Genomic DNA, 23,126 nt, shown 5'->3' on the forward strand with positions numbered 1-23,126 from the left:
GTAACATTTATTCAGTATTCTTTGAAATTAGCAAGAATCGGAAGAAGCACATATCAATCAAATACAGCCACAAAAATGTCCTGGATATAAATAAAGATGCACTATGAGAAATACTCACTACTGAAGGAACAGGTACGCTCTTACATTTACTACCCCTTAGCAAGGAACAACTATAAAGACCTTGACTTGTAAAGGAAAATACAGATTCAATTTGATCATAATTTGCCTCACTAGGCCCTGTCATCATGTATGTTTTCAAGGCCTAGCCTGACAAATGTTACGAAAATGACAAAAAGAAACTCAAGCGAATGCTTCCAGTTTCCGCAACGTTCAACAAAACAGTGCAGAAATAAGTTACTTACCCATGCACAGAGTAAGGCAAAGGCTAATTTCATAAGGGTTAGGAATAATAAATTTAACTAGTTTCTTTTTCACAGGACAAACACTTCAGACTTCTTTTTAAGTAATGGGTATACTGTATTATGGTTCATACTCTACATGTGTTTCCTAAGTCTACTCAAAAAGCCAACACTCACATGTCAAAGACGAACTTGTCCTCGCTTAGACTTATTCTGTAACAGCCGCAGAAAACAATCTGGGTTTCGTAATAATATCTACCGTGGAAAGTGCACACACTAGTTGAAGCATATAGTTTAGAGAGCTGCAAGTATGTTAAAATGTAGTCTAATGGATGCCGCAAATTCCGTTTTTAAAATATTTTTTTCAAACCAAAAGCTGCAGAAAATTAGTTCTTAAATATTCTACCGAGAACTCTTGAGCAGCGAACGTTTTAAATTTCTTAAGCTTTTCATTTTCTTAAAAATAGTTAAATGAATGTAGTAGCCCATCTTTTTGAAAAATAATCCCCCAAAAGATTACAAATCTTTTGTTTTAATCAGTGTGACCAACGGCTTGTCATCGGGGCTGTAATCCTCATAGGCGATGGGGGTCACATCATACATCGCAGGCCGGGATTTCTTTCCAAACCTGAAATCACAGGGAGGGGGGACTCTGGTTAGAGAACTGTTGGCTCTCAAGTCCTGTTAAAGGTAATTGGTGACAATAACTTATCTTCAAGGATCAAATGGAACTATAAAAGTACTCTCAAATATCCTCTCTAGCTAGTACAGAAATTTAAGACTTCTTGATATTAACATTGAATGAGTATAAATATTAGCCTTTGGCGTGGGAGGGCAAAAATTGGATTTCACAGAACGTAGAGTCCAAATTAATAGCGAAGCTTGTCGGTTAAATCTTGGAAGAGCAGTCAGGCGTGACGGCTCTACAATAGGTTTCCAGAAAACATGTATCGATTTGTCTTCTTCTCAGACCCAGAGCGATTTGGAGAGGCAAGTTTATCTGACGTCCACTCTAGTGCCTGGAATGCAGAGTGGCAGGGTGGGCTTCTCTGCACTGTGCACAGCCTCTCCCCTGGGACTTGCAGGAGAGCTGTGAGGGCTCAGAGGCCACCTGAGGTCCCAGGACAGAGAAAGGCAGAGAGAGGAAATGACTTCAAATAATAAGGTGTTAGTCTACAATCTGTGTGGGCACCGCCCATCCCATGGCATCCGCCTATCACTCCCCAACGCCCATGTACACACAGGCCATCCTTTCTTCTCTGAGCACAAAGCCATTGTCCCAACAGGCTTGTATATATCAAAAAACCCCTTGACAGCAGGACTGAAGCGCAGAAGCCAGGAGCATCAAAATCCAATCTCAGGACTTCCCGCCAAACCAATGTTAAAACGGCGATTCTTCAAATAAAGCCAATTCAACTTCTGGGTGGTCTCTTCCCTTTCAAGACCTCACCTTCCCTAAAGGCCCCTGGAGGGCAATACGATTTAAACAATCTTCCCCACTAGCCCGCCACTCCTCCTCCCTTTTATAAACAACATCTTTTAACTGTTTCAAGTCCAATGGAGCCTATTAAAAAAGAAATTTTAAAAGAATCTCAAATTTTGAAAGGATTGCCAGGATGGGCCCCCAAGGACTTCTCCGGGCTTATTTCCCATGGCTTTAATCCCATCTCCCCACCTTTCTATCTCTTCTTTTTATATCTTGGAAAGTCTGTCTTCTCACATACAGAGATGAGAAGTAGAATCAAGTGGGAAGTGAGAAAACGTTGCCTTCTTCATATGATCTCTTATTTTTAAACATTCATCAATCTTGTATTCCGATTCACTCAAGATTTATTGGCCTTCCGGAGTTGCAAAGGCACAAATCATGCCAGACAGGCACCCAGCAAAGTGCAAAGATAAAGAGTTAAAGGATTCTGCCACCGAGAAGCCACAGCTCCTGAGGCACTATTAAAAAGTCTTCAATGAAATTATGTCTAACATGTTAGCCTCACCGAAGGTCCGGAGTTGTGTGGGCATAAATGTGGATTGGACTCCAGCCTGAGGTCTGTGTATCTAAACTGATTGAGGTCTGCACAATCTGAGAAGAGGAAAAGGGCAACAATATAAAAGCCAACGGGCTCTTAACACTTTCTCCCAAGTCTGAAGATTTCGGAGGTTACTTAAAGGAGCAAGCATTTTGACAACCTATTTCTCATAAAATAGCTAGATACACCGGCAACAATATACCACCAATAATATTAATTTAATTAATTTAAAAAAAATCAGGAAATCCCAGTGTAAAGCTCTCTGTATCCAAACATGGTAACCACGGGACGCTTTCCTGCAGGAACTCCAATGGGAGTGTCGTCGCATCCTATGCAGCCTGTGAATCAATCGGTTAGCCAGCAGGAAAAAGCCAAGCAACGTAATAAGTTGAATACAGGCTTACAATACCCATTTTATTTTTTATATGATTCCAGTTTGAAGAATAATCTGTTTCCTCCAAATCTAGAAAGTTAAATGCCTCCATGTTGTGCAATCCATCCACAAGCTGTAGTTCAAAGGGCCGTGACCTTACATTGCTGTCGTGCAGCTGGACATTGACAAGGCAGGTTGGAGGATGAGCGTTCCAGATCCACTGAGCACAACAAAGCAAGAGCTGAAGGCACTCAAGAGCTGCCACGTGTCCACCGTACACACACATAGTCAACTGAAGGACGACACGCATTGCTTTGTGTCTGCATGGGAAACTCAGCCTGGATCGCAAAGCGTAACGCTGGTGCAAGGGTACCTGGTGAAAGTACGACTAACACCCCCAGCACAACTGGAGCTGGATTCCTTGCACTAGGACCTAACCAGCTCCTGAGAAGCCTCCAAATTCCTGAGGTGAGACACAGAAATCCCCACCCAAAGTGCAGCATCTGCTATATGGAAGCTAAGATGTGAAATGAAGTAAGACTCTCCTTCCATCTCCCACACCTATCAGAGTAGCGATCTCAGAGTTAGTGCAAAACAAATGTGCATTCATACTTAAATTTCCAACGCTAACAGCTTTTTATACTTCCTTAGTGTCTCAGAATTGGGTGGATGTTAAGGAATAAGCTAATACCTAGAGAATTCCATTTTAAACTCTCAGGCACTAAACCAATGTCAGAGCTTGCCTATGTTACGGCAGGAGTTTTTATGCAACTGTTCTTTTTTAAACAATGCACTGTTTTGCCTTACCCTAAAGGGACATCTTAATTGCTTAAAAAAAAAAAATTGGAAGCTAGAGAAAATGAAAATGTAGACCTTGGATTAGCAAACTATAGTCTGCAAGCTAGTAATAGCCTGTTGCTTGTTTTTTAAATAAAATTTTATTGGAACACAGTTTGTGCCCATTCATAACGCCTCTGGTGCTTCCACGCAACAAAGGCAGAGCTGGTCACAGAGACCCAGAGGCCACCCGGCCCACAAAGTCTAAAATGTTTCACAGGCCATTGATGAAGACCATTGATAGGGGTCACCCACAGTCTCTCTGCAAAGGATTTAGCATCGTGTCTGGCTGTGTGAACCATCGTAGAAGCACTAACAGCAGTCGTGCAGCCGTGGTATCAATGTCACTGACAGCTCAAACGTCATAGTTGGTGATCAGTCTTGTGCGCCTTATTTTACTAAAGAAACAAAAGAAACTGAAACCAGTTATGAGGGAGGTCAAAGTATGTACATTCTTCTAGCTCATATTCCCCTGGAAGTCAACAGCTAAACAATACCTCCAGGAACGGCAGGTGGATGTGAGCTTTACAAAGGCCCACATCGGGAGATGCTGTTTGAGAAAAAGCGACTCTGTCCTTTCCCAGCTCTCTTTTTGTTTGTTTGTTTTCTGTGATCGGGCACTTATAGCTGGTAGAGCAGTAAGCAAACAGCAAGCGAAGTGTGACCTCAGATGCAGAACTTACAGAGCTGTGGCTTCACTCCTGCCAGTCTGTCACAAAGTCTTTGCAGCCTGAGTGTAAGCAAAGCGGCTGCAGAACATAGGAAAGGAGGGGGCTCCCTTCTCAACCCAGCACCAGCACCAGCCGACTGCTGACGTCAGAATCACCAGACACTTCCCGGGTCACTAGGGAACGTCACAGATGACCCAGTCAGGATTCATCTTGTGCAGCTGCTCAGCTGCAGTCATTCTGATCCAATGTCACCTCCAGGCTAGTGGCAGGGAGACAGGCCATGAAATGCATGTTAGCTACAGGCTGATGCTCAAAACTAGGAAGAGGGGAATTGCAAAAAGGACTCAGTTTTTGTCAATGCCTTTCCAGGGTCTCCAGGAAAAGGGGCAAAAGGGCCAACCAGCCAGAGATCCAGCCAGGGCCTCTGGAGAACCATGCTGTAGAGGCCACAGGTCATAGCCGAATAAACTTTTAGACAGGAATGTCCTCAGATATTTGGGAAGGCACTGTATTAACATCAATGGTTTTATCTGCAGTCACTGGTGCATGCAGGAGCTCGCTGGTTAGGAATTCTGCAGTAAATATTTTTGATAAAAATCAGTACCGAATAAGAACCAGGTTTATAAATGCTTTCAAATTTATTCTTTCCTTCCAAGAGTATTCAGTTAAGTATCTTTTCAGCGGGCTATATAAGCAGGAAGCCCAGAAGAACCTATCTTAACTTCTTCCAGGGCTGAGATAAAATACTCTTCTTCCTCTTGAATGCAAAAGGACCTTAGTCAGAGATTCCTCCAGGGTAGGGGAGTGTGGAGGGAATCTGATTTCTTGGGTCTCCCAATACATCCCCGTATAGAGCTATGGAGTCTGCTCTTTCCTGGTGAACTAAGCCCCTTCAGGAAGACTTTTGAGAAACAAATGAATTTGTCTACTCTCCTTTTCTTTTTACATCCTCTACCTCTCATCCAATGTTTTCAAGATACTCCAAATACCCCTGTAGGCTGGTACCACTTACAAAGCTGGTGCCCTGGGATGAATCTACTTCTCAGGCAGGTCAAGACATCCTATGCCAACCCCTCACCGAGAACATCCATTCATTTCAGACCTCAAATTATAGTGAGGTCTACCATGTGCCAGGACCCACTGGAGATACAGTAATAAAACTCACTGCTCTCTACTCAAGAGGAAAGAGTCAAATAAGCAATTAAGATGAGATTGCAGGGATTCACCTCAATGTTTCCTGGAAGCTGTGGTGCTGAGTTGTTGACTCTTAAACAAAGGCTCCCACAACGAGGCTCATCTGTAGGGCTTGACCTGGAAGAGGGTTAACTCTCTCTTCTCCCCCAAAGTTACAGAAGTAAGGCTAGTGCAGCTCCCACGAAGAAGCTTCCCTGGGCTTTGGGGCAGATGCTCTATATCTCCCAACTTCTCTCATCCACTGGCTCCTCTCCTTGGAAGCCAGGTTCTGGTTTTTGTTTCCCCTGGACTCACTCTAAGACCTGAGTCTTAGGTTTGCGGGTTTCCTTTGGAAGAAAACTAACTTTCTGAACCTCTGAGCTTCTATGCCACTCAGGCAGAATTCGGGTCTGCTTGTGTCTTGAACAATACCAATCACGACGTCCCAACAAAGATGATGCAAGTAATAGTTCCCTGGAGGCTCAATCCTGAGACATCAAGCTCAGTCCCCTTTTTGCTACAGCACACTCCCTTTCTGAACTGTGTGCTTCAGATTGTTCTACCAACTGAAGGAAAAGATGATGCTTTTAATACACAATATAACTATTATCTTTTTAGTAAACACTCCTTGCAAAACTCAACAAAATTAGATGAACTGATGTTTTCCGTGTTGTAATAGATTCGGAGAAGTAAATGTGGTGTTATCTGTTTATACAACCTTTAAATATTTGTAATTTAAGTTGATTGTCATAACTCTTTAAGGAGGTAGTTCTCCCTTCCCACAGTTGAGGGAACTGTATTTGTGGAAGGTTAAATCATCGGTTTAAAATACAGTCAGGGACTTCCCTGGTGGCGCAGTGGTTAAGAATCCGCCTGCCAATGCAGGGGACACGGGTTCGAGCCCTGGTCCGGGAAGATCCCACAGAGCAACTAAGCCCATGCGCCACAACTACTGAGCCTGCGCTCTAGAGCCCGCGAGCCACAACTACTGAGCCCATGTGCCACAACTACTGAAGCCCTTGCACCTGGAGCCCGTGGTCCGCAACAAGAGAAGCCACCACAATGAGAAGCCTGTGCACCGCAGTGAAGAGTAGCCCCTGCTTGCCGCAACTAGAGAAAGCCCACATGCAGCAACGAACAACCAAAGCAGCCCAAAATAAATAAATCAATAATTTAATTAATTAAAATAAAATACAGTCAGGTAATGGAGCAGTCAGGCTTAACGATGTCGCTCCAACACCCAGACTCACACTAATTCCTGTCTCTACAGGAGCCTTTCCTCCAGGAGAGGACACTATTTTATACAATACGAACTCTAACAGCCGAATGACCATCATTTGACTTTCTTTAAATAAGCCCTTAAATCAAATGGGTAATTTATACTCACACTGACTGTTAGAAGAGCAACACAGCTAAACACATCCCCCCAAAAATCATCAGAAAATGTTTCACAACTCCTAGACATTGTTGTCTGGGTAGTAATGTAGTGATAAAGAAGTGAACACGTATAAGAGACCACACCAAAAAGCCAATTATGATGACATGGAGAAATAGAGGGAGTTTGGGTTCTTGAAGGTATTGTTAAGTCATGAAATGAAGCAACTCTAGCAGTAGTATATTTTAGACTTCTTATGGGAGATGCAGTCATTTCAGCATAATAAGGCATGAAACAAAAAATACATTGAGATCATAAACTATAAAAAAAATGTTTCACACACAGTGATGAAGAGTCAGATATGTGTAACAGAGATAAACACACAATGAATGAATGCATTCAATGAAAACAGAAAGCCAGCAGCAAAGTAAAGGGGTTTGCTTATGAAACAGCCTAATTGTCCGGTCCCCCAACACTACCTTGAACTTATGTTTTATTCTTTGAAACCCTCCTTGGGGATGTAAAGTCCTGTTCATAATATAACCCTGATACTGAGGATGCACACGTGAGAGCAGCACCTCCCCTCCGCCTCCTCCCGCCGCCCACCTGGCGTGCCGGATGGAGGCGATGGCGCTGCTGAACTCGCTGTCGACGCTGCGACAGTTGTAGAACTCCTCGTAGGCCGGCCTGGAAGAGCCCTGGTACTCGATGCGGCTGATGCGGCAAATCCCCACAATCAGGATGACGAGCATCAGGATGAAGGCGACGCAGAGGGCGCCGATGATGATGTAGAGGGAGTGCCGGGGCATGTTGGTGAGGCTCTCCGCCATGTGCCCGGACTTCCACTGGATGTCTGAAGGCAGAAATAAGCAAACGGCTGCGGATGAGTTGTGGCCTTTTGAATGGGAAGGACTTTCTTGTCCTCACATCGGGAACCTAAAATATAAGGGCTGTCCAAGCTGGGAAGAATTGTTTTCTATGGATAATCCAGACCAAAGGCCTTACTGTATACGGACCTCTAACAAATCATTAAGAAAAAACAGGAACACGCCATAGAAAAGTGCACAAAGAATATAAAAATGAATTCACCAAGGAAATACAAGTAGAAACTTCTTCAGCTTCATAATTATTTTTAAAAATGCAATTCCTATATCAGTTCCCAAATATTATTTTAAAATTTTGATAACCACAGTTGACAGGGGTACAGAAATGGGGACTGTGTGAATGGATACACAGCCCCTGTGCGGACTGCATGGAGTTTCCTTTGACCCAGAAATTTCAATGTTCTGAATTTATGCTGAGGAAATGGTCCTATAAATGCATAAAGCCCTGGGTGCAAGGATCTTTATCTCAGCAGCACAATTTTTCAATGTTAGATTATCAACTATCACACATTTAGAAAAAAGTTCAGAAAATAGCACAGACACCCATGTACTCACCACTCAAAGTTAATAAATGTTCCTATTTGACCTTCTTTGCTTTATATTTTTAAAGGTTTTTTTTTTTTAAGAAATAAAATGTTATAGATATAGCTAGAGTCTCTCAACCCCATATTCTCTCTCTACCCCACCAACAGACAACACAAGTCGTAAAAGTGGAAAAATGGGAAACAACCTAAATATTCAACTCTTAGTGAGACGGAGAGATATTCACCAAATAGCAAAAGAATTAAAAAAAAAAAAAAAGGGTTACCAAACAGAACCTAGTTGTAGAGTACAATCACATATGAGCTTCCAACGTCTACCTTACTGAAAAGCTCAGGATGGAGTGATACCAATGATGAACATTTGTTGTTTTCTTACTACGCTAAGCTTTTTGAAAACATCTCATTTAATCATCACAACCCCCGGAAGATACATTATTCCTTCTCCCCACTTTACAGACAATGTCTAGGAAGCTGACGTCACTTCCCGGGTGAGCATGTCGGCAAGTTTGGGTCCAAGTTCTTAGCCTCTGCCTCACACAGCAGTGTGCTAACGACAGTGATCTCTGAAAAGCAGGCCTGTGTGGGATTTTTATTTCCTTCTTTACACATCTCAGTCTTTTCCAACCAAAAAAAAAAGAGAGAGAAGAATGCAGTCCGTTTGTAATAATTAAAAAGTAAGCAATAAGTCATTTGAAGAAAACATCCATGGGATTATCTTCCAGCCTAACTAGCAGAAGGGGTGTGAGCCTTGGGACCACACCAACCTTGCTTCTGATCCCAGCTGCAAGGTTTACTTGACCTCCCTGAGCCTCAATTTCTTCCGTTATAAGAAGATACTTGCAACATATACCCTATAAGCTTGCTGTGAGCGTTAAGTTAGAAAACGTGTAAAGAAAAGTAAGAAAGTCCACTGCTGGGCTCATGGTGGGTGGTCCCTAAGGAGGAGCAGCTGCAGTGGTGGAAGAGGGAAGGATGCAGAGGAGGAGGACCCTATCCTCTGAGGCACACACTCTGAGCTGAGGATGGTTGGCCATTGCCCTGTGCCCATTCAAAAAGCACCAACCTGGGCTTCCCTGGTGGCGCAGTGGTTGAGAGTCCGCCTGCCGATGCAGGGGACATGGGTTCGTGCCCCGGTCCGGGAAGATCCCACATGCCGCAGAGCGGCTGGGCCCGTGAGCCGTGGCTGCTGAGCCTGCGTGCCCGGAGCCTGTGCTCCGCAACGGGAGAGGCCCCAACAGTGAGAGGCCCGTGTACCGCAAAAAACAAAAAACAAACAAAAAAACCCCACCAACCTGGATGGGCATGAAAAAAGTGGATGGATGGACATAATCGCTGTATCTGGCACAGGTCAAGAGTGTCTAATTATGTCCCGTTTACAGACCTGCGTACAAATGGAATGGTTCAGATGATGTGACCAGGATTTGAAAGGAAGCTGTGAAGATTAAAAAGGGCTAGATAAGATCAAAGAGAAACTGAACTTGGGAAAGAGGATGCCTTCTCTACTTCACTCACACCGCCACCTCCACCACCATTACCTCCAGGCCATGATTTCCACCTTAGGACTCTGGGTGCTTGGAAATGGGATTCAGGGGTGGGTGGGAATGGGCCTGTCTTTCTGTGAAATCCTCAGGCCTGTTTCCACTGTCCCACTTTAGGTGAGAGTATTTGTCACCTCTGGGTCCTCATACTCTCATCTTAGCGACATCTTCAGTGACACTGGAGTCTCAGAATCAGCTATTCTTTCCCTTGAAACGTTACGATCTGCACAAGAGCACAGGTAAACACCCAAACAAGGATCCGAGTGTGCAGACCTTTTTCCTAGAAGCCTAATGGAACACTGACCCATGCCCTGAGCCTGGCTGGTTCCTGAGAGTTTGAGAAGAACGGGATGAATGAAATGACTTCTGAGCGTGTGTCCAGATCTTCTGGCTCCTGAGTTTTACACCATGGCCCTCGAAGTCTGGTGTTGCCACTCGAGCCTGCCTTTCTGATGACAAAGCCCGTGCAGCCAGCGCACACACAGGCAGATGGAACGACATAAATCACTGCAAGTTAACGGCCGCAGCAGAAGAGGGGGAGTGTTTCGTGAAACCAAGACTCAGTCCCAGACTGGCAACCCTTTCATCTGGCAGTAACCTGGTGCACATGGAGAGAGACAAGTCATCTTTCTGGCTGAAAGAGAAGCATGACTCACTTGATTTCCAAGTATTTCAACATTCTCTGAAAAATTCAGTCGTAGGCCAGAGTCCAGCACTCACAGGGTGTGCTGTAACACTCACTGAGCACTGTCACGAGGGCCGCCAATACTGTTTCTACTCCAGCTCGGGGGAGCGCTCAGATCCGATCGTGCGGCAGCCACACAAGTTCTTGATGAGTTCCTATGGTCAATCACGCCTTTGTGTAAATAGCTTACACATCACACTGATTGTGTATAGACAGCCAGTGCACAACCGCACACGGCCACTGAAGCAGAAAACCAACTGTACTAGGTTACGTGCTCGGCACACCGCCCCAGGCCTGACAGGCTGCCTAAGTCGCTTGCATTTCTGACCATCTACTCTATTTCCCCAAACTCTGAATTCCAAGCTGTTTGGACTTTGGGGAAAACTTTCTCAAAATTTCTCCTGAACCTCTGTTTCTCCTCCCTGCCCCTGCCCCTTGCTTCTTCCACCCTATTGTCATCTGAAAGTTGTCTGATAAGTGAATGTGGCTGCTTTGCACGCTAGGTGGATTGGGAGGCAAGCTGGATCTGAATAAATCCAACACTGGGTCTGCGAGGCAGCGAATGTATCTGCAGCAGGTGGCTGCAGCTGCCGTCTCCCGGTCCGTAAGCCATCGCTCTGCCGCATACAGGGAGTCCCAGTGCATGGATCATTTCCTATAGTGGCTGCGGCAGGGCTCGGAGAAGAATCATGCACCAGAGCACGCTGGAAGGGATGACCTCACCAGCCCCGGCACGTGCGTGACCAGGAACGCAGGCACACCAACTGTTCAGGGAAAAAATGTCGCACTTCTGGGTCTCAGGGAGCATTTGCATTTCGGTTTAAACTCAATCTGTTTGAGGTTTTGTATCATCTAAAGTGCTTTCGCCTTTAACATTTCAATCGGTACGAAAATAGGAGCTACATAGGGGCTGGACTCGGAGCCTTTGCTCAAGGTAAAGCAGGTAGTCAGCGGCCAAGCTGAGGATAAAACGAGACCCACCGACCACCTCCACTCCACCAAAGAGACCTCATTCGATAGACAAATTTAATTCTAAAATACATTTCCCACATCTGTTTTTTCATTTACCCAGGTGAATCTAGCTAGACTAATTTGTCCACCTACTTTTTAAGTCTTTTTCAGACTTAAAAAGAGTCTGAAAGTAAAGGAATGAAAGTCTGTTTTGAGTAGATGCCACTTAGTGACATCTTAGTTTTGAGTAGATGTCACTTAGCTAGCTAGATAATTTTTGAACCACCTGCGGCCTAGAATAACTGTGAGGCGGGATTTCAAATTTCTTTATGTTTTCTGTAGCTATAAGTTCGGTGGACAATCAAAACAGTCAATGAGACTGAAAAAAGTTAACACTCTCATTAATCTTCAGAAGATGCAGAAGCGGGGGGAATGGAAGGCACAGCTCGCCTCCCTCCTAGCGATCCCGTCACTGAACCAGTCATCAATAAGCACCTACTACATGCTGAGCACGGTGCTGAGTGCCTGGGGTAAGAAGCAAGGGGAAACTGAGAGAAAAGTGGGCTAAGCCACTTGGCGAAGTCCAAGTGGGCTAAGCCACGAGGGACCAGAGTGGCACTGCTTCGAGAGGGGACGAGGGATTCGCCATCTAACTGGGGAATCGGGAGAGCTTTTGTGATGGGGGTCCGCAGCAAGTGTGGCTCTAAGGGTGAGTGCATAGTCACCAGGGATGGAGAACAGCAAAGTGAAGGCTGTCCCAGGCAAAGACCTGGGAGGAGGTGGAAAGCAGAGTGAGGAGCTGGAAGGAGGACAGGGTGGCCGCTCAACGCAGCAAGGCAGAGACTGTCTGAGTGAAGACGGGGCACCTCCCCACAGTGTAGGGGCAGCCCTCCCAGTCCCATAGGCAAGAGTGTGGCCTTTGCTCTTTAGTCATTGATGTATTTTATTTTATTTATTTATTTTTTTGCGGTACGCGGGCCTCTCACCGTTGTGGCCTCTCCTGTTGCGGAGCACAGGCTCCGGACGCGCAGGCTCAGCAGCCATGGCTCACGGGCCCAGCTGCTCCGCGGCATGTGGGATCTTCCCTGACCGGGGCACGAACCCGTGTCCCCTGCATCTGCAGGCGGACTCCCAACCACTGTGCCACCAGGGAAGCCCCACTGATGTACTTTAATAGCAACTTGGTGTGGGCAAGGATGGAAACAGTGGTTGCAGGGAGGGTCTGAGGGTTCAGATTTGCACTTTGAAAAGATGCCTCTTCCATTTACGACCACATAGATGAACTGGAGTGAAATAGACCAGACACAGAAAGATACATATTGCATGATGTCACTTATATGTGCAACATATAGGAAAAAACCCCCCAGACAGTAGAATGGTGGTTACCAGAGGCTGGGGAGGGGGTTGGGTGATGGAAGGAAGGGAGGGAGGGAGGGAGGGAGGGAGGGAAGGTGGCTGGGCGAGATGGGGTGGAAGCATGGGCAGTCACTGTTGAATGGGTGTAGAGTTTGTCTTGCAAGATGAAAAGAATTCTGAGGAAAGATGGTGGTGATGGTTGCAATATAAATGTACTTACACTTAAAAATGGTTAAGGTAGTTACGTGTATTTTACCACAATGAAAAAATTTTTTAAATAATGAAAAGGTAAAATACTTTTGGAAAATTAAAAAGAAAGAAAGGAAGCAAAAAGAAAAGAAAGGTTGCTTCTGGCTGTATATGAAGAAAGGGTTTGAGGGGCTCGGGTAGAAGCCAGGTCAGAGGCTACCACGGCCTCTGGCGGAGCTGGTGGTGGTTTGGCCTGCGTGAGAGGGGTGGAGACAGAGAGGGGAAGGAATGTGGGTGTGAGTTAGGGGTGGAATTCACCAGACTACGCAGCTTGTAGAGGCCAGTGAGGAGAGACGAAGGTAGTGTCAAATTTCTTGGCCTTTGGCTTGTATCCCTGGATGGATGAAGTACCGGAGGCAAGCAGGGGACATGGCAAGACAACCAGGTTTGAGTGGAAGCTCATGAGTTTTGTTTTGTACATGCTGAACTGGAAGTGCCTTTAAGACACCCGAGGGGCGACATCAAATAGACAGTTGTATTATTTTGTTCAGCATTTTGGTTAATAAAAGCAAACGGTTATTGAGAGTTCAGTGTGTGCTGAACACTATTCTAAGTGTGTTAGGTCCTTTATTCCTCGTACGATGCTCCAAAGTGGACATTGTTACTATCTCCCTTTTATACAAGAAGCAGCTGGGACTCCAGAGAAGCCAGGGAAGGAGCAAAGTTGGTTGTCTTGGGTTTCTTCTTCCCAAAATGCATGGAATTTAATAATGCTTGAAGAAACCCATCAAAACAGTTATGTTATATGAGCAGTCTTTATTGTACGAATAGATTTGGTTCTTTGGTTCTCATTCTGGTATAAACTAGGATTTTTAAAAAATAAAACTCATTTGGAATTAACATATACACAGTACTATATATAAAATAGATAACCAACAAGGACCTACTGTATACCACAGGGAACTATACTCAATATTTTTTAATAACCTATAAGGGAAAAGAATCTTGCCCAGGTTTCCACATGTAATAAGTGGCAGAACCTGAATTTGAACCACACACTGGCTCTAAACACTTAATAAGTAATGTTTTCCATACTGCACAATGTGGAAACCAATAGGGGCCAGACTGCATTAGAAAAAAAAGTTTAGAAAACCATATAAAAGCATGTCACACTCGTAAAGTAAGAACTACTTCATGTTTTGTGTGTGTGGGAGAGACACTGTGTGCTATGCGCTGCATCAAAATGCAAAATGTATTTCTTACCGTGGGTTGCGGTCAAAAGGCCTGAGAAACACTGCTCTCTGCTATATGCATCCATCCGAACCCTTCAGGAGGGGAGGATGAAGATTCCCCTCGTGGGATACCTGTATCTACCTTGCAACAGAAAAGTCAAGGTCTAATTGCATCAATAAAACTACATACCTACAGAATGCCTGTTATCCTAAAATAGTATGTTTAGAAAATCAGTAGTTATCTCAAAAACATCTAATTTATCAATATTCCATCAGAGGAGGGGAAATTTCACTTTGAATAGACACCCAGAGGCTGCTCACTGCTCAGAGAGTGACAACTGATGATAGCAATTAAGGCAACCATTTACTGAGCACTTCCTGTGAACCAGGCACGGTACTGCACTATGTTATTCACAGGTATTACCCCATTTACCAAGGCCTGTGGCTCAGAGCTCTTGTTTACCAGGAGTAACCACCTGAGCTGGGATTCAAAACCAGGACCGCACAAGTCCACAGTAATGTCCTTCCCGTGATCAGGCTGCTTCCCCACATCTAGCCACGATCGCTTCCCAAGAGGTCAGTGGAGGATGCAGCCTTGGTGTTCACAGTATTTAGTAAGGTAATTGTGGATTAAGTGGGACTTGCGAGTCAACTTCAACCCCCAACACCATTGCTTCCAAGAGGAAAAGTTTTATTGGCAAAGAGCCAATATATAAATAAATGCTCATGAAAAATTCAAGAACCCCTTAATTTGACTATTCCATTTTCAAGAATTTATCCTACTGATATTCTCACACAAGAATATATAAGAATTTTCACTCTACTGTTGTTTTTAATACCAAAAACCTGAAAATGAGTTATCTATCAATAGGGGTATGATTAAATAAATTATAGAGCATCTAAAAAATGGAAATACTGTCTGGTGTTAAAAAAATTGAGGAAGATCTGCATAAGCCAACATGGATAAACACTCAAGATATATTACTAAGCATAAAAGCAAGATGCTGAACAGTACGTACAGAATAGCCCCATTTGTACGGGAGAAAATGGGACTTTATACAGTGACTGAAAGCATCTGGAAGAATCCACAATAAATGGGTAACAGTTTATAATAAATGGGAAGTGGGGAGTGAAGTGGGGAGTCTCCACGGGGAGGAAGATTAATTAATTTTATTTTGTTTGTTTTCTTTTTTTATTGAAGTATAATTGATTTATAATGTTGTGTTAGTTTCACGTGTAGAGCACAGTGATTCAGTTTTATGTATATGTGTGTGTGTGTATATATATATATATATGTACATATATATATTCTTTTTCAGATTCTTTTCCCTTATAGCTTATTACAAAATATTGAGTATAGTTCCCTGTGCTATAAAGTAGGTCCTTGTTGGTTATCTATTTTATATACAGAAGTGTGTGTATGTTAATCCCAAATTAGTTTTGTTTTTTAAAAATCCTGGTTTACACAAAAATGAGAACAAAAGATCCGAATCTATTTGTACGATAAGGACTGCTCATATAACATAACTGTTTGATGGGTTTCTTCAAGCATTATTAAATTCCATGCATTTTGGGAAGAAGAAGCCCCAGATATCCAACTCTGCTCCTTCCCTGGGTTCCTGGAGCTACCTGCACGAAGTCTCACAGCAACTCCTGTCACATATGAAGACCCACCCTTGGATGAGGAGAAGGCAAGAGCTGTTTCATTAATCTTTATATCCTGGGCACTATGCTTAACGTCTGACAATAAGAGGGCCTTGGTTATTCATTGAATGCATAAATCCAAGATGCCCTGTTCCCCTATTTCTCAACTGCAGAATGTCATTAATTCAATAGTTTAACCATAGATTCAACTGCTCAGTATATAGAACTAGCCAACTCTCAGTCAGCAGGACTGTCTGTAACTCTAACTGTATAGACCTTAAAGCTCCAACACAAATGATACAAAACGTTCCACTATGTAGAGAATTATAAGAATTTTGAATTTTAGACTTCGATTTTAGGAAGGCAAAAGTTTTATTAAAATCCTCCCCAAATTTTTTGATCAGTCCAAAAGTGGTTAAGAACAAGTGTCAGAATTAAAACTTCAGCAGGCTTGTTTTGTTAGTTTCTAGAACTTAGGGTTTGCATTTGTCTCAGAATGTATAAAACATCATAGCTGGGCTTCCCTGGTGGCGCAGTGGTTGAGAGTCCGCCTGCCGATGCAGGGGATGTGGGTTCGTGCCCCGGTCCGGGAAGATCCCACATGCCGCGGAGCGGCTGGGCCCGTGAGCCATGGCCGCCGAGCCTGCGCATCCGGAGCCTGTGCTCCGCAACGGGAGAGGCCACAGCAGTGAGAGGCCCACATACCGCAAAAAAACAAACAACAAACAAACAAACAAAAAACACACCATAGCTACTCTCATGATCCTTTTAGGAGAGTTCTGGATCAATGTTTTTGATGGTTTTGATAAATATGTGTGGTCTGCTAGATGTCTGCTTCTTATTTCTGATTGGGGACCAGATAATAACTCTAAAGGGCATATTTCTAAAAACGATCCATTATTAGGGTAAACGTTAGGAATGCGAGCCACGGAACCACTAAAATGGTGTTAATTTGCATGCAAATCCCATTGAGGTTTCTGAATCTAGTGTTGGCTGATGACACAGTAGACTCATTTCCACGTGCAGAGCCCTTCCTTCACTGGGATCTGCACGAACTCTCAGTGTGTGTTTGCGAGTATCACACACGTATTCTATGAATTTCTGAATTTCTCTCTTCCACGTGCAATAGGAAACATCCTATGGTGTTTTGTATGGAAAAGGCAATAGGAAATGCCTGCCTTATAATCTGTGCTCTCTGGCAGAGTAGGACACTACTTTGAGGGTGAATCCAACAGTGCTAGGGCTGGAAGGAAGAAAACTAACCATTTTATTTAATCCTTCATTTTATGGATGAAGAGACGGAGCTCCAGAGAGATAAAATGACCTTCCTCCGGCCTGGTGATTGGTTGGGTGGCAGGACCAACCCAGATCCCTGTTCTTAAGAGCAGCACCCATTCTATTCACCAACTCCTGCCCCTTTAATCAGTTTAAGTTATGTTTATGCGAATACTTATTACAATGATTGGGATGATGCTGTAACAGAAAAAAAGTAATGCTAAATCATCTCCAAATGTTACAATTTTTAAGAACAAATGGGAGTCATGGCACACTGCTGCTAAGGTGCTATGGTAGGCCAAATAGTGGTCTCCCAAAGACGAACACACACTATTCCCCAGAATCTCTGATTATGCTACCCTACACGGCAAAAGGAACTCTGCAGATGCGATTAAGCTGACGGTCTTGAGATGGATAGGTTATCCTAAATTACCTTCATGGGCCCAAAGTAATCACAGGAGTCCTTATAAGTGCCAGAGGGATATGAGAGATCTGGAGAAGGAAATGTGACAATGGAAGCAGGAGTCAGAGAGACGTGATTGTGGCTTTGAAGATGGAGGAAGGGGCCACGAGCCAAGGAAGGTAGGCAGCCTCTAGAAGCTGGAGAAGGCAAAGAAGAAGGTTCTTTAGGAACTCCAGAAGGAAGACAGTCATGTTATGTTTCAAGCCATGAAATCTGTGGTAATTCGTTGCAGCCGCAGTAGGAAACAAATACAGGGGGTCAGGGAAGGCATCTGAGAAGGTGACGTTCAAGCTGAGACCTAAAAGCTGAGAAGGAGACAGCTGTGCTAAGATCGCAAGGAAGAGAGCTCCAGGCATGGGGAACAACACAGGCAAAGGCCCTGATGGCAGGAATGAATGGGACCTGCTCAAAGAAGGGAAAGGAGGACAATGTGACTAACGTGTAGTGAACAAGAAAGGAGGGCAGGTGAATGGCCTCGGGAAGCAGAGGTCAGGCTGGTGGGAAGCCCCATCACTGCCTTTGACAACTCGGAGCCTGCCACGCTATGGAGCTGCATGGGCCACGGTTCTCCCTCTTCTCTGCTTCATCTGAGCTTTCCTGCTGAGACTTACCAACCTGACCTTGTGTCATTCAGGCACCCTTCTCTTGGTTTCTAGCCACTTCAGAAGATCACAGATGTTCAGGGTTAGAAAGAAACCTCAGAGACCATAGGTCCCATGGCTCATACAGGACAGGAGACCTCTTATATCTTCTCTGCCCACTGACAGTCCAAAACCTGCTTCCACTTCTGCTCTGAATCCATTCCATTGATTCAGATCCATTTCTCTTGGCACTGGCCGCCAGCTCCACCTGTGTGTTATCGCAAACCTTATATGCTTATTCTCCATTCTTATGCTCAGGTCAAGGATGGAAGCATCCAACATGGGGACCCAGTAGAGCCTAATCTGTGAGGACATTTATTCTGACACCTTTGGCTGAATGGAGGGGTGCAAAGGAGATCATCAAACGGCAAGTGCTACTCTGGGTGAACAGAGAACCCAGGTGTGTGCTGGGATGTGTGATGGGTCCCATCACACCCAGCTGCTCAGAGTGGCCTGTGCCCTCTGACAAGTGCCAAAGGCTAGTGTTTGCCAGGAGTAGCTCATAGAATAAGGGCTACAGTGGCGCAGAAGGAAAGAGAAGCAGCAGCTAACACTTATTTAGTGCCTACTGCATAGCACAGATCTGCACAAATTTGCCTCCGTTAAGCCTCACAGCAACTTTTCTATCACCATTTTACAGGTGAGGAAGACAAGGCTGAGGTACATTTGTCCATGACGGAGCTAGACCACGAAGCCAACTTTTGTCCTTATTATTCCATCCTTGTATATCTTTTGCCTGTCTTATCCATCACCAGAAGGAAGTAAAGCTAGATTTTTTTTACAGTTATAAGATTTTACTTCAAAACTTCTTAAGGGCATCCTTTGTGTTCCTGACTTCTTCACACCGAGGATTTAAAAATTATACATAGATATTCCTCTGCCCCAAGGCGTGAAACTTGTCATTTCACGGAATTATCAAATTTTATAACGAAAACTGGTCCTATTTTATGGAGAAGTACACGGAGACTCAGCACACCTAAATGCAGCCACACCGTAAGTGCCACAGCCAGGGCGAGAACCGAGGTCCTGGTGGCCCAAATCTGGGACCCTTCCCACCAACTGATCTCACCAGACTGGACTTAACATCCTATACCTACTTTGGTCTTAACATCCTGCATCAGTTCACAGCCCTGAGCATCTGTACCGCTGGAATCCCCTTCCTTCCCTTTCTTCAACAATAGAGTGTTTCAGTTGGTCCTAAAACTTTTCTGTATAGGGGTATTTGGAAAGGACGAGCGGGAGACCTAAAAGGAATTACTCTCTTCCTCTCGCAAGTCCTGAGCCAAGATGAAAGACAAAGAGTGAGCAGACAGGAGCCCAAACAACACCTTCATCACTGGTCAAGTTGATGCTGAAGAATATGGTCCATATCTGTGGATAAGGTTTCCTGTTACTGGCCATGCCCCACTTGAGACACACACCAAGAATTGGACAAGCCCGTGCAGTCACAGGCGGTGCTGGACCACCAGTGAGGGGCCTGTTCTTGAAACATGCACAGCGTGGAGGAGCAGAGGCAGCAGACAGGCCAGCCCAAGAGGCAGACAGACAGGGCTGTGTATACTGAGCTGTCTCCTTCCAAACTCACACAGCAGATGAGCTGTCTCTGCCTGATGAAGAGTAAGAGAGTGGGCGAGAGGGCCCAGGAGGGAGATTTGATGACACAGCCAAACCCAACGACCCTGACTAATTCAAATGGGAAGAAAACACACTTCAACGCTGAGCTTTTAGCGATTTACAAAACAATGAAAACCCAATTCCAGGGCAGGTCTCATTTTCACCTCAGTCCTAGCAGATACATGATTTTAATATATAAAATCCTGATCCTGACATTGTCAAACTTCTGTGAGTCCATCTGTAGAGAACACCTCGCTCTAAGCAGCTCAAAGTATTTTTCAGAGTTTCTTTCATGCGCTCATCCTCACGGAACTTTTCTCCAGGCAATTGATGGAACCTAATACGTTTGAAGACACTTGAAGACAAAAAATGCAAAGTGAATTTACATTCTGTGTGGGTTTTTTTAATGCTTTCAACACAAAGACTCTCTTTTCTGATGCGATTCTAATGCTTCTCTGCTAAGCACATTTTTGGCCGTCTTAGCAGCCGCGAACTCTGGATGACATCTGCACATTCTGATCCTGGTGGAAAGGCTGGATTCAGACTCAGGAAGGAGGGAAGCAGCATAACACAGTGAGCCAAGGTCCTCAACTGGGATCCGGGAGGCACGGCGGGGCTCAGGGTACCCCTTGGGCCTCACTGCCTCACCTGTGAGTGCTGTGGGGCTGGCGCATCCTCTTCTCATTGAATGAAAATGTAACGGTAAGTCACAGAGGCTGAGCGGCAGGATACTCACGGATTTCGCAGTTTGCTCCCACCCAGCCACGTGGGCAGTGGCATGTATAACCATTGGGCTGGTCCAGGCAGGTACCGGCGTGATGGCAGGGGTTACTGTCACATTCATTGATGTCGATGTCACACTCTTCACCTAAGGAGATGAAGAAAAGTGGCAGTGAGCCAGGCTAGCTGCCCCAGCGGCTCTGTCCCCCGTCACTTCTCCAGCTCAGCAAAGATCTAAGGCTGGGGTCATGATCTCCTGCAATGCAGCCCAACTGGCTGTTTGTATAAAGTGCAGAACTCTCCCAGAATTCCAGACAAGGGATCCTTTACTTAAGTAAAGCTTAAAAAAGAAAAAGAAATGGCACCGGTAAAAAGAATCTCCTTTAATCTTTTGAATTCATTATCTGAAGCTGATTCCCATATCTGAATAAACCTTTTGAAGTCTATCGGAAAAACAAACTTGGGCTCCTGATTTTACTAAAGAAATATATTTTGTTTTGGATTTAGTCAGCTGAATCTTCTTATTTGTTTTTCTGAAACTCCGGAAAGCCAAAGAACTCACAATTTATGGTTCTTTTCTTTTTTGTAGCCAAGTGTTTGATTGTGTAAGCCTGAGCATCTGACTATTTTCTGGATAGTTCTAGGTCACAGACGTGTGCCTAGCCTGAGTCAATTATGAAAATGTACTCCTCTTTCCAAATCCCTGGAAATGCTTCTGGGAGGGATTGAAATGCTGAGGGAGAACATCAGGGGCCCCCTAAGGAATGACAGTTGTGATGTCTGGGGTGAGTCCAGTCCTGAACTAATCTCCCCTGGGAAATGGTCCCCGAGGGAAGCTCACATCTGCTCCAGTCCATCCGTCCTTCCCCCATAATGAAAACCGTGACCTGGGGCTCCTGACGCTGCTACACCCAACATTTGGGGGCATCCTTGATCCCCTCAGAGAAAGCCTAGTTTAAACTAACAAACCAGAACATGGGCTGATATCACTGTGGTCCAAAGACCAACTTACAAGAAATAGCTTGTTAGTAGAAGTTACACAAAGCCATCTTTGTGTGATTTTAAAGCGTGTGTATGAGTCAATACAGAATGGGTACACCTCTTAAAGATATCACATCGAAGCTGAAGAAAGGATACTTCAAATTGAGGCAATCTTTCTTAAAAGTGTGAAAATGAGAAAAAGAAAACTTTAAATATACCTCCATTTGCTTAGATAAATGTAAAAAGTGCTATATATATATATATTTTTAAAATTCCTAGCATTGCTATAGTCATCGACTAAAACAAAAGAGCAAAATCAAATATTCTGTCCATTTTCAAAGGCAATATTTCAGTGTACACTTGGGTAATTACTTGCAGGCTTACTTAATTAGTATTAAAGAGCTTTTCTGTCTGCCATTGGTTTACCTCGTGTTTATAAAACCACCATATGTCACTCACAGACCATTTTCGAGGCAGAATCTCAAACTAAAATGGTTCACGTCTGTTTCACTTCACACTTTTTTCATACCTGGCAGCGGACTGTTTTATTTTTAAAGTAAAATCTGTCAAATAAAACATTTACTACGTCTAGGTCCTACGAGATTGCTTATAATTCAGTAGTGTCTAAGCGAATTTGTTTCCTGCAATAAATATAGTCATTTCTATCAATACGAAAGACATGAAATTGATTGCCTCTTACTAACCTCTTTCAAAGGTTTTCTGTCTATTAATGGGGCAATCACTCTGACTGGAAAAGGGCATAGACTAAACTATTACAAATGGCATTACATGGTAGACTAGTTGAAGAGACATATAAACAGGAACGTGCTGAGAAGCAATAAAAGGATGAAATCAAAGGCCTTGACAAATATACACAACAGTACTGCTTTCCATCCATTTAGGAAGACAAGCTTAATTGAGGTATTTACTAAACAATAGCTTTCTTTTCCTGGCAATCTGAATACTGCAAATTCTGAAATAAGATGCTCTGTTACCTTTTCAGCAATAGCTACAGAAATGGCCTGACTTCTCCCTACTTCTATAGCCTAGCAAAACTCAAAAGCCCCACCCTGCTTTAGAAGTTTAATGTCAGTGTCAAACCCTTTTAATTCCCTAAATTTTGGGCAGTTCTAGAGCTGTCAGTCCAGCCCACCCAGTCCTGCTCTGGTCCAGAGCTTCCCTAGGGAGGTAAATGCCAAGTTCAAGTTCAGAGCAGCCCTAATACATGTTTGGCTCTTAGACCTCTAAGTGGCTCTAATATAGTTGAGAGAAGCCCAAGATCCTCAGATTTATCTCTTCTTGGGACTCACTGGATTGGAAGGACTTGGTAGGAATAGAGAATGGCAGGAGAAAATAGGATGAACTTTTTCTGTAGACATTCATCAAATATCTAAGACCCAGGAACCAAAGAACCATGGCCCAGAGAGAGTCCCAAACCTATCCCAGTCTGGCTTTCATCACCACAGTGTTCTTAGAGCTATACTTGGGATTCAATGACATTAGTTTATGATAAAACTCCATGCCAGTCAGGAGCCCAAATAGCTAGCAGCTATTTCCACAGCATATGTGCCCTGGAGGAACCGTGGAGCAATGCACAGT

General features: G+C 44.2%; 1 protein-coding gene across 2 annotated transcripts in view; it reads right to left on the reverse strand.

The window, feature by feature from the left end:
* Positions 1–221: 221 nt before the first annotated feature.
* The window catches only part of DNER (delta/notch like EGF repeat containing), a 326,041-nt gene continuing 303,136 nt past the window's right edge, over positions 222–23,126 (reverse strand). For both annotated transcript variants that reach the window (XM_079924540.1, XM_079924541.1), the window contains exons 11-13: positions 20,563–20,694; positions 7,419–7,665; positions 222–987 (exon numbers count right to left, since the gene is read on the reverse strand). In XM_079924540.1, the coding sequence (XP_079780666.1) occupies positions 876–987; positions 7,419–7,665; positions 20,563–20,694 (491 nt within the window). In that variant the 3' untranslated portion in view covers positions 222–875. The remainder of the gene's footprint in view (positions 988–7,418; positions 7,666–20,562; positions 20,695–23,126) is intronic.

Source organism: Stenella coeruleoalba, assembly GCF_951394435.1.
Source record: "Stenella coeruleoalba genome assembly, chromosome: 6".
NCBI classification, from domain to species: domain Eukaryota; kingdom Metazoa; phylum Chordata; class Mammalia; order Artiodactyla; family Delphinidae; genus Stenella; species Stenella coeruleoalba.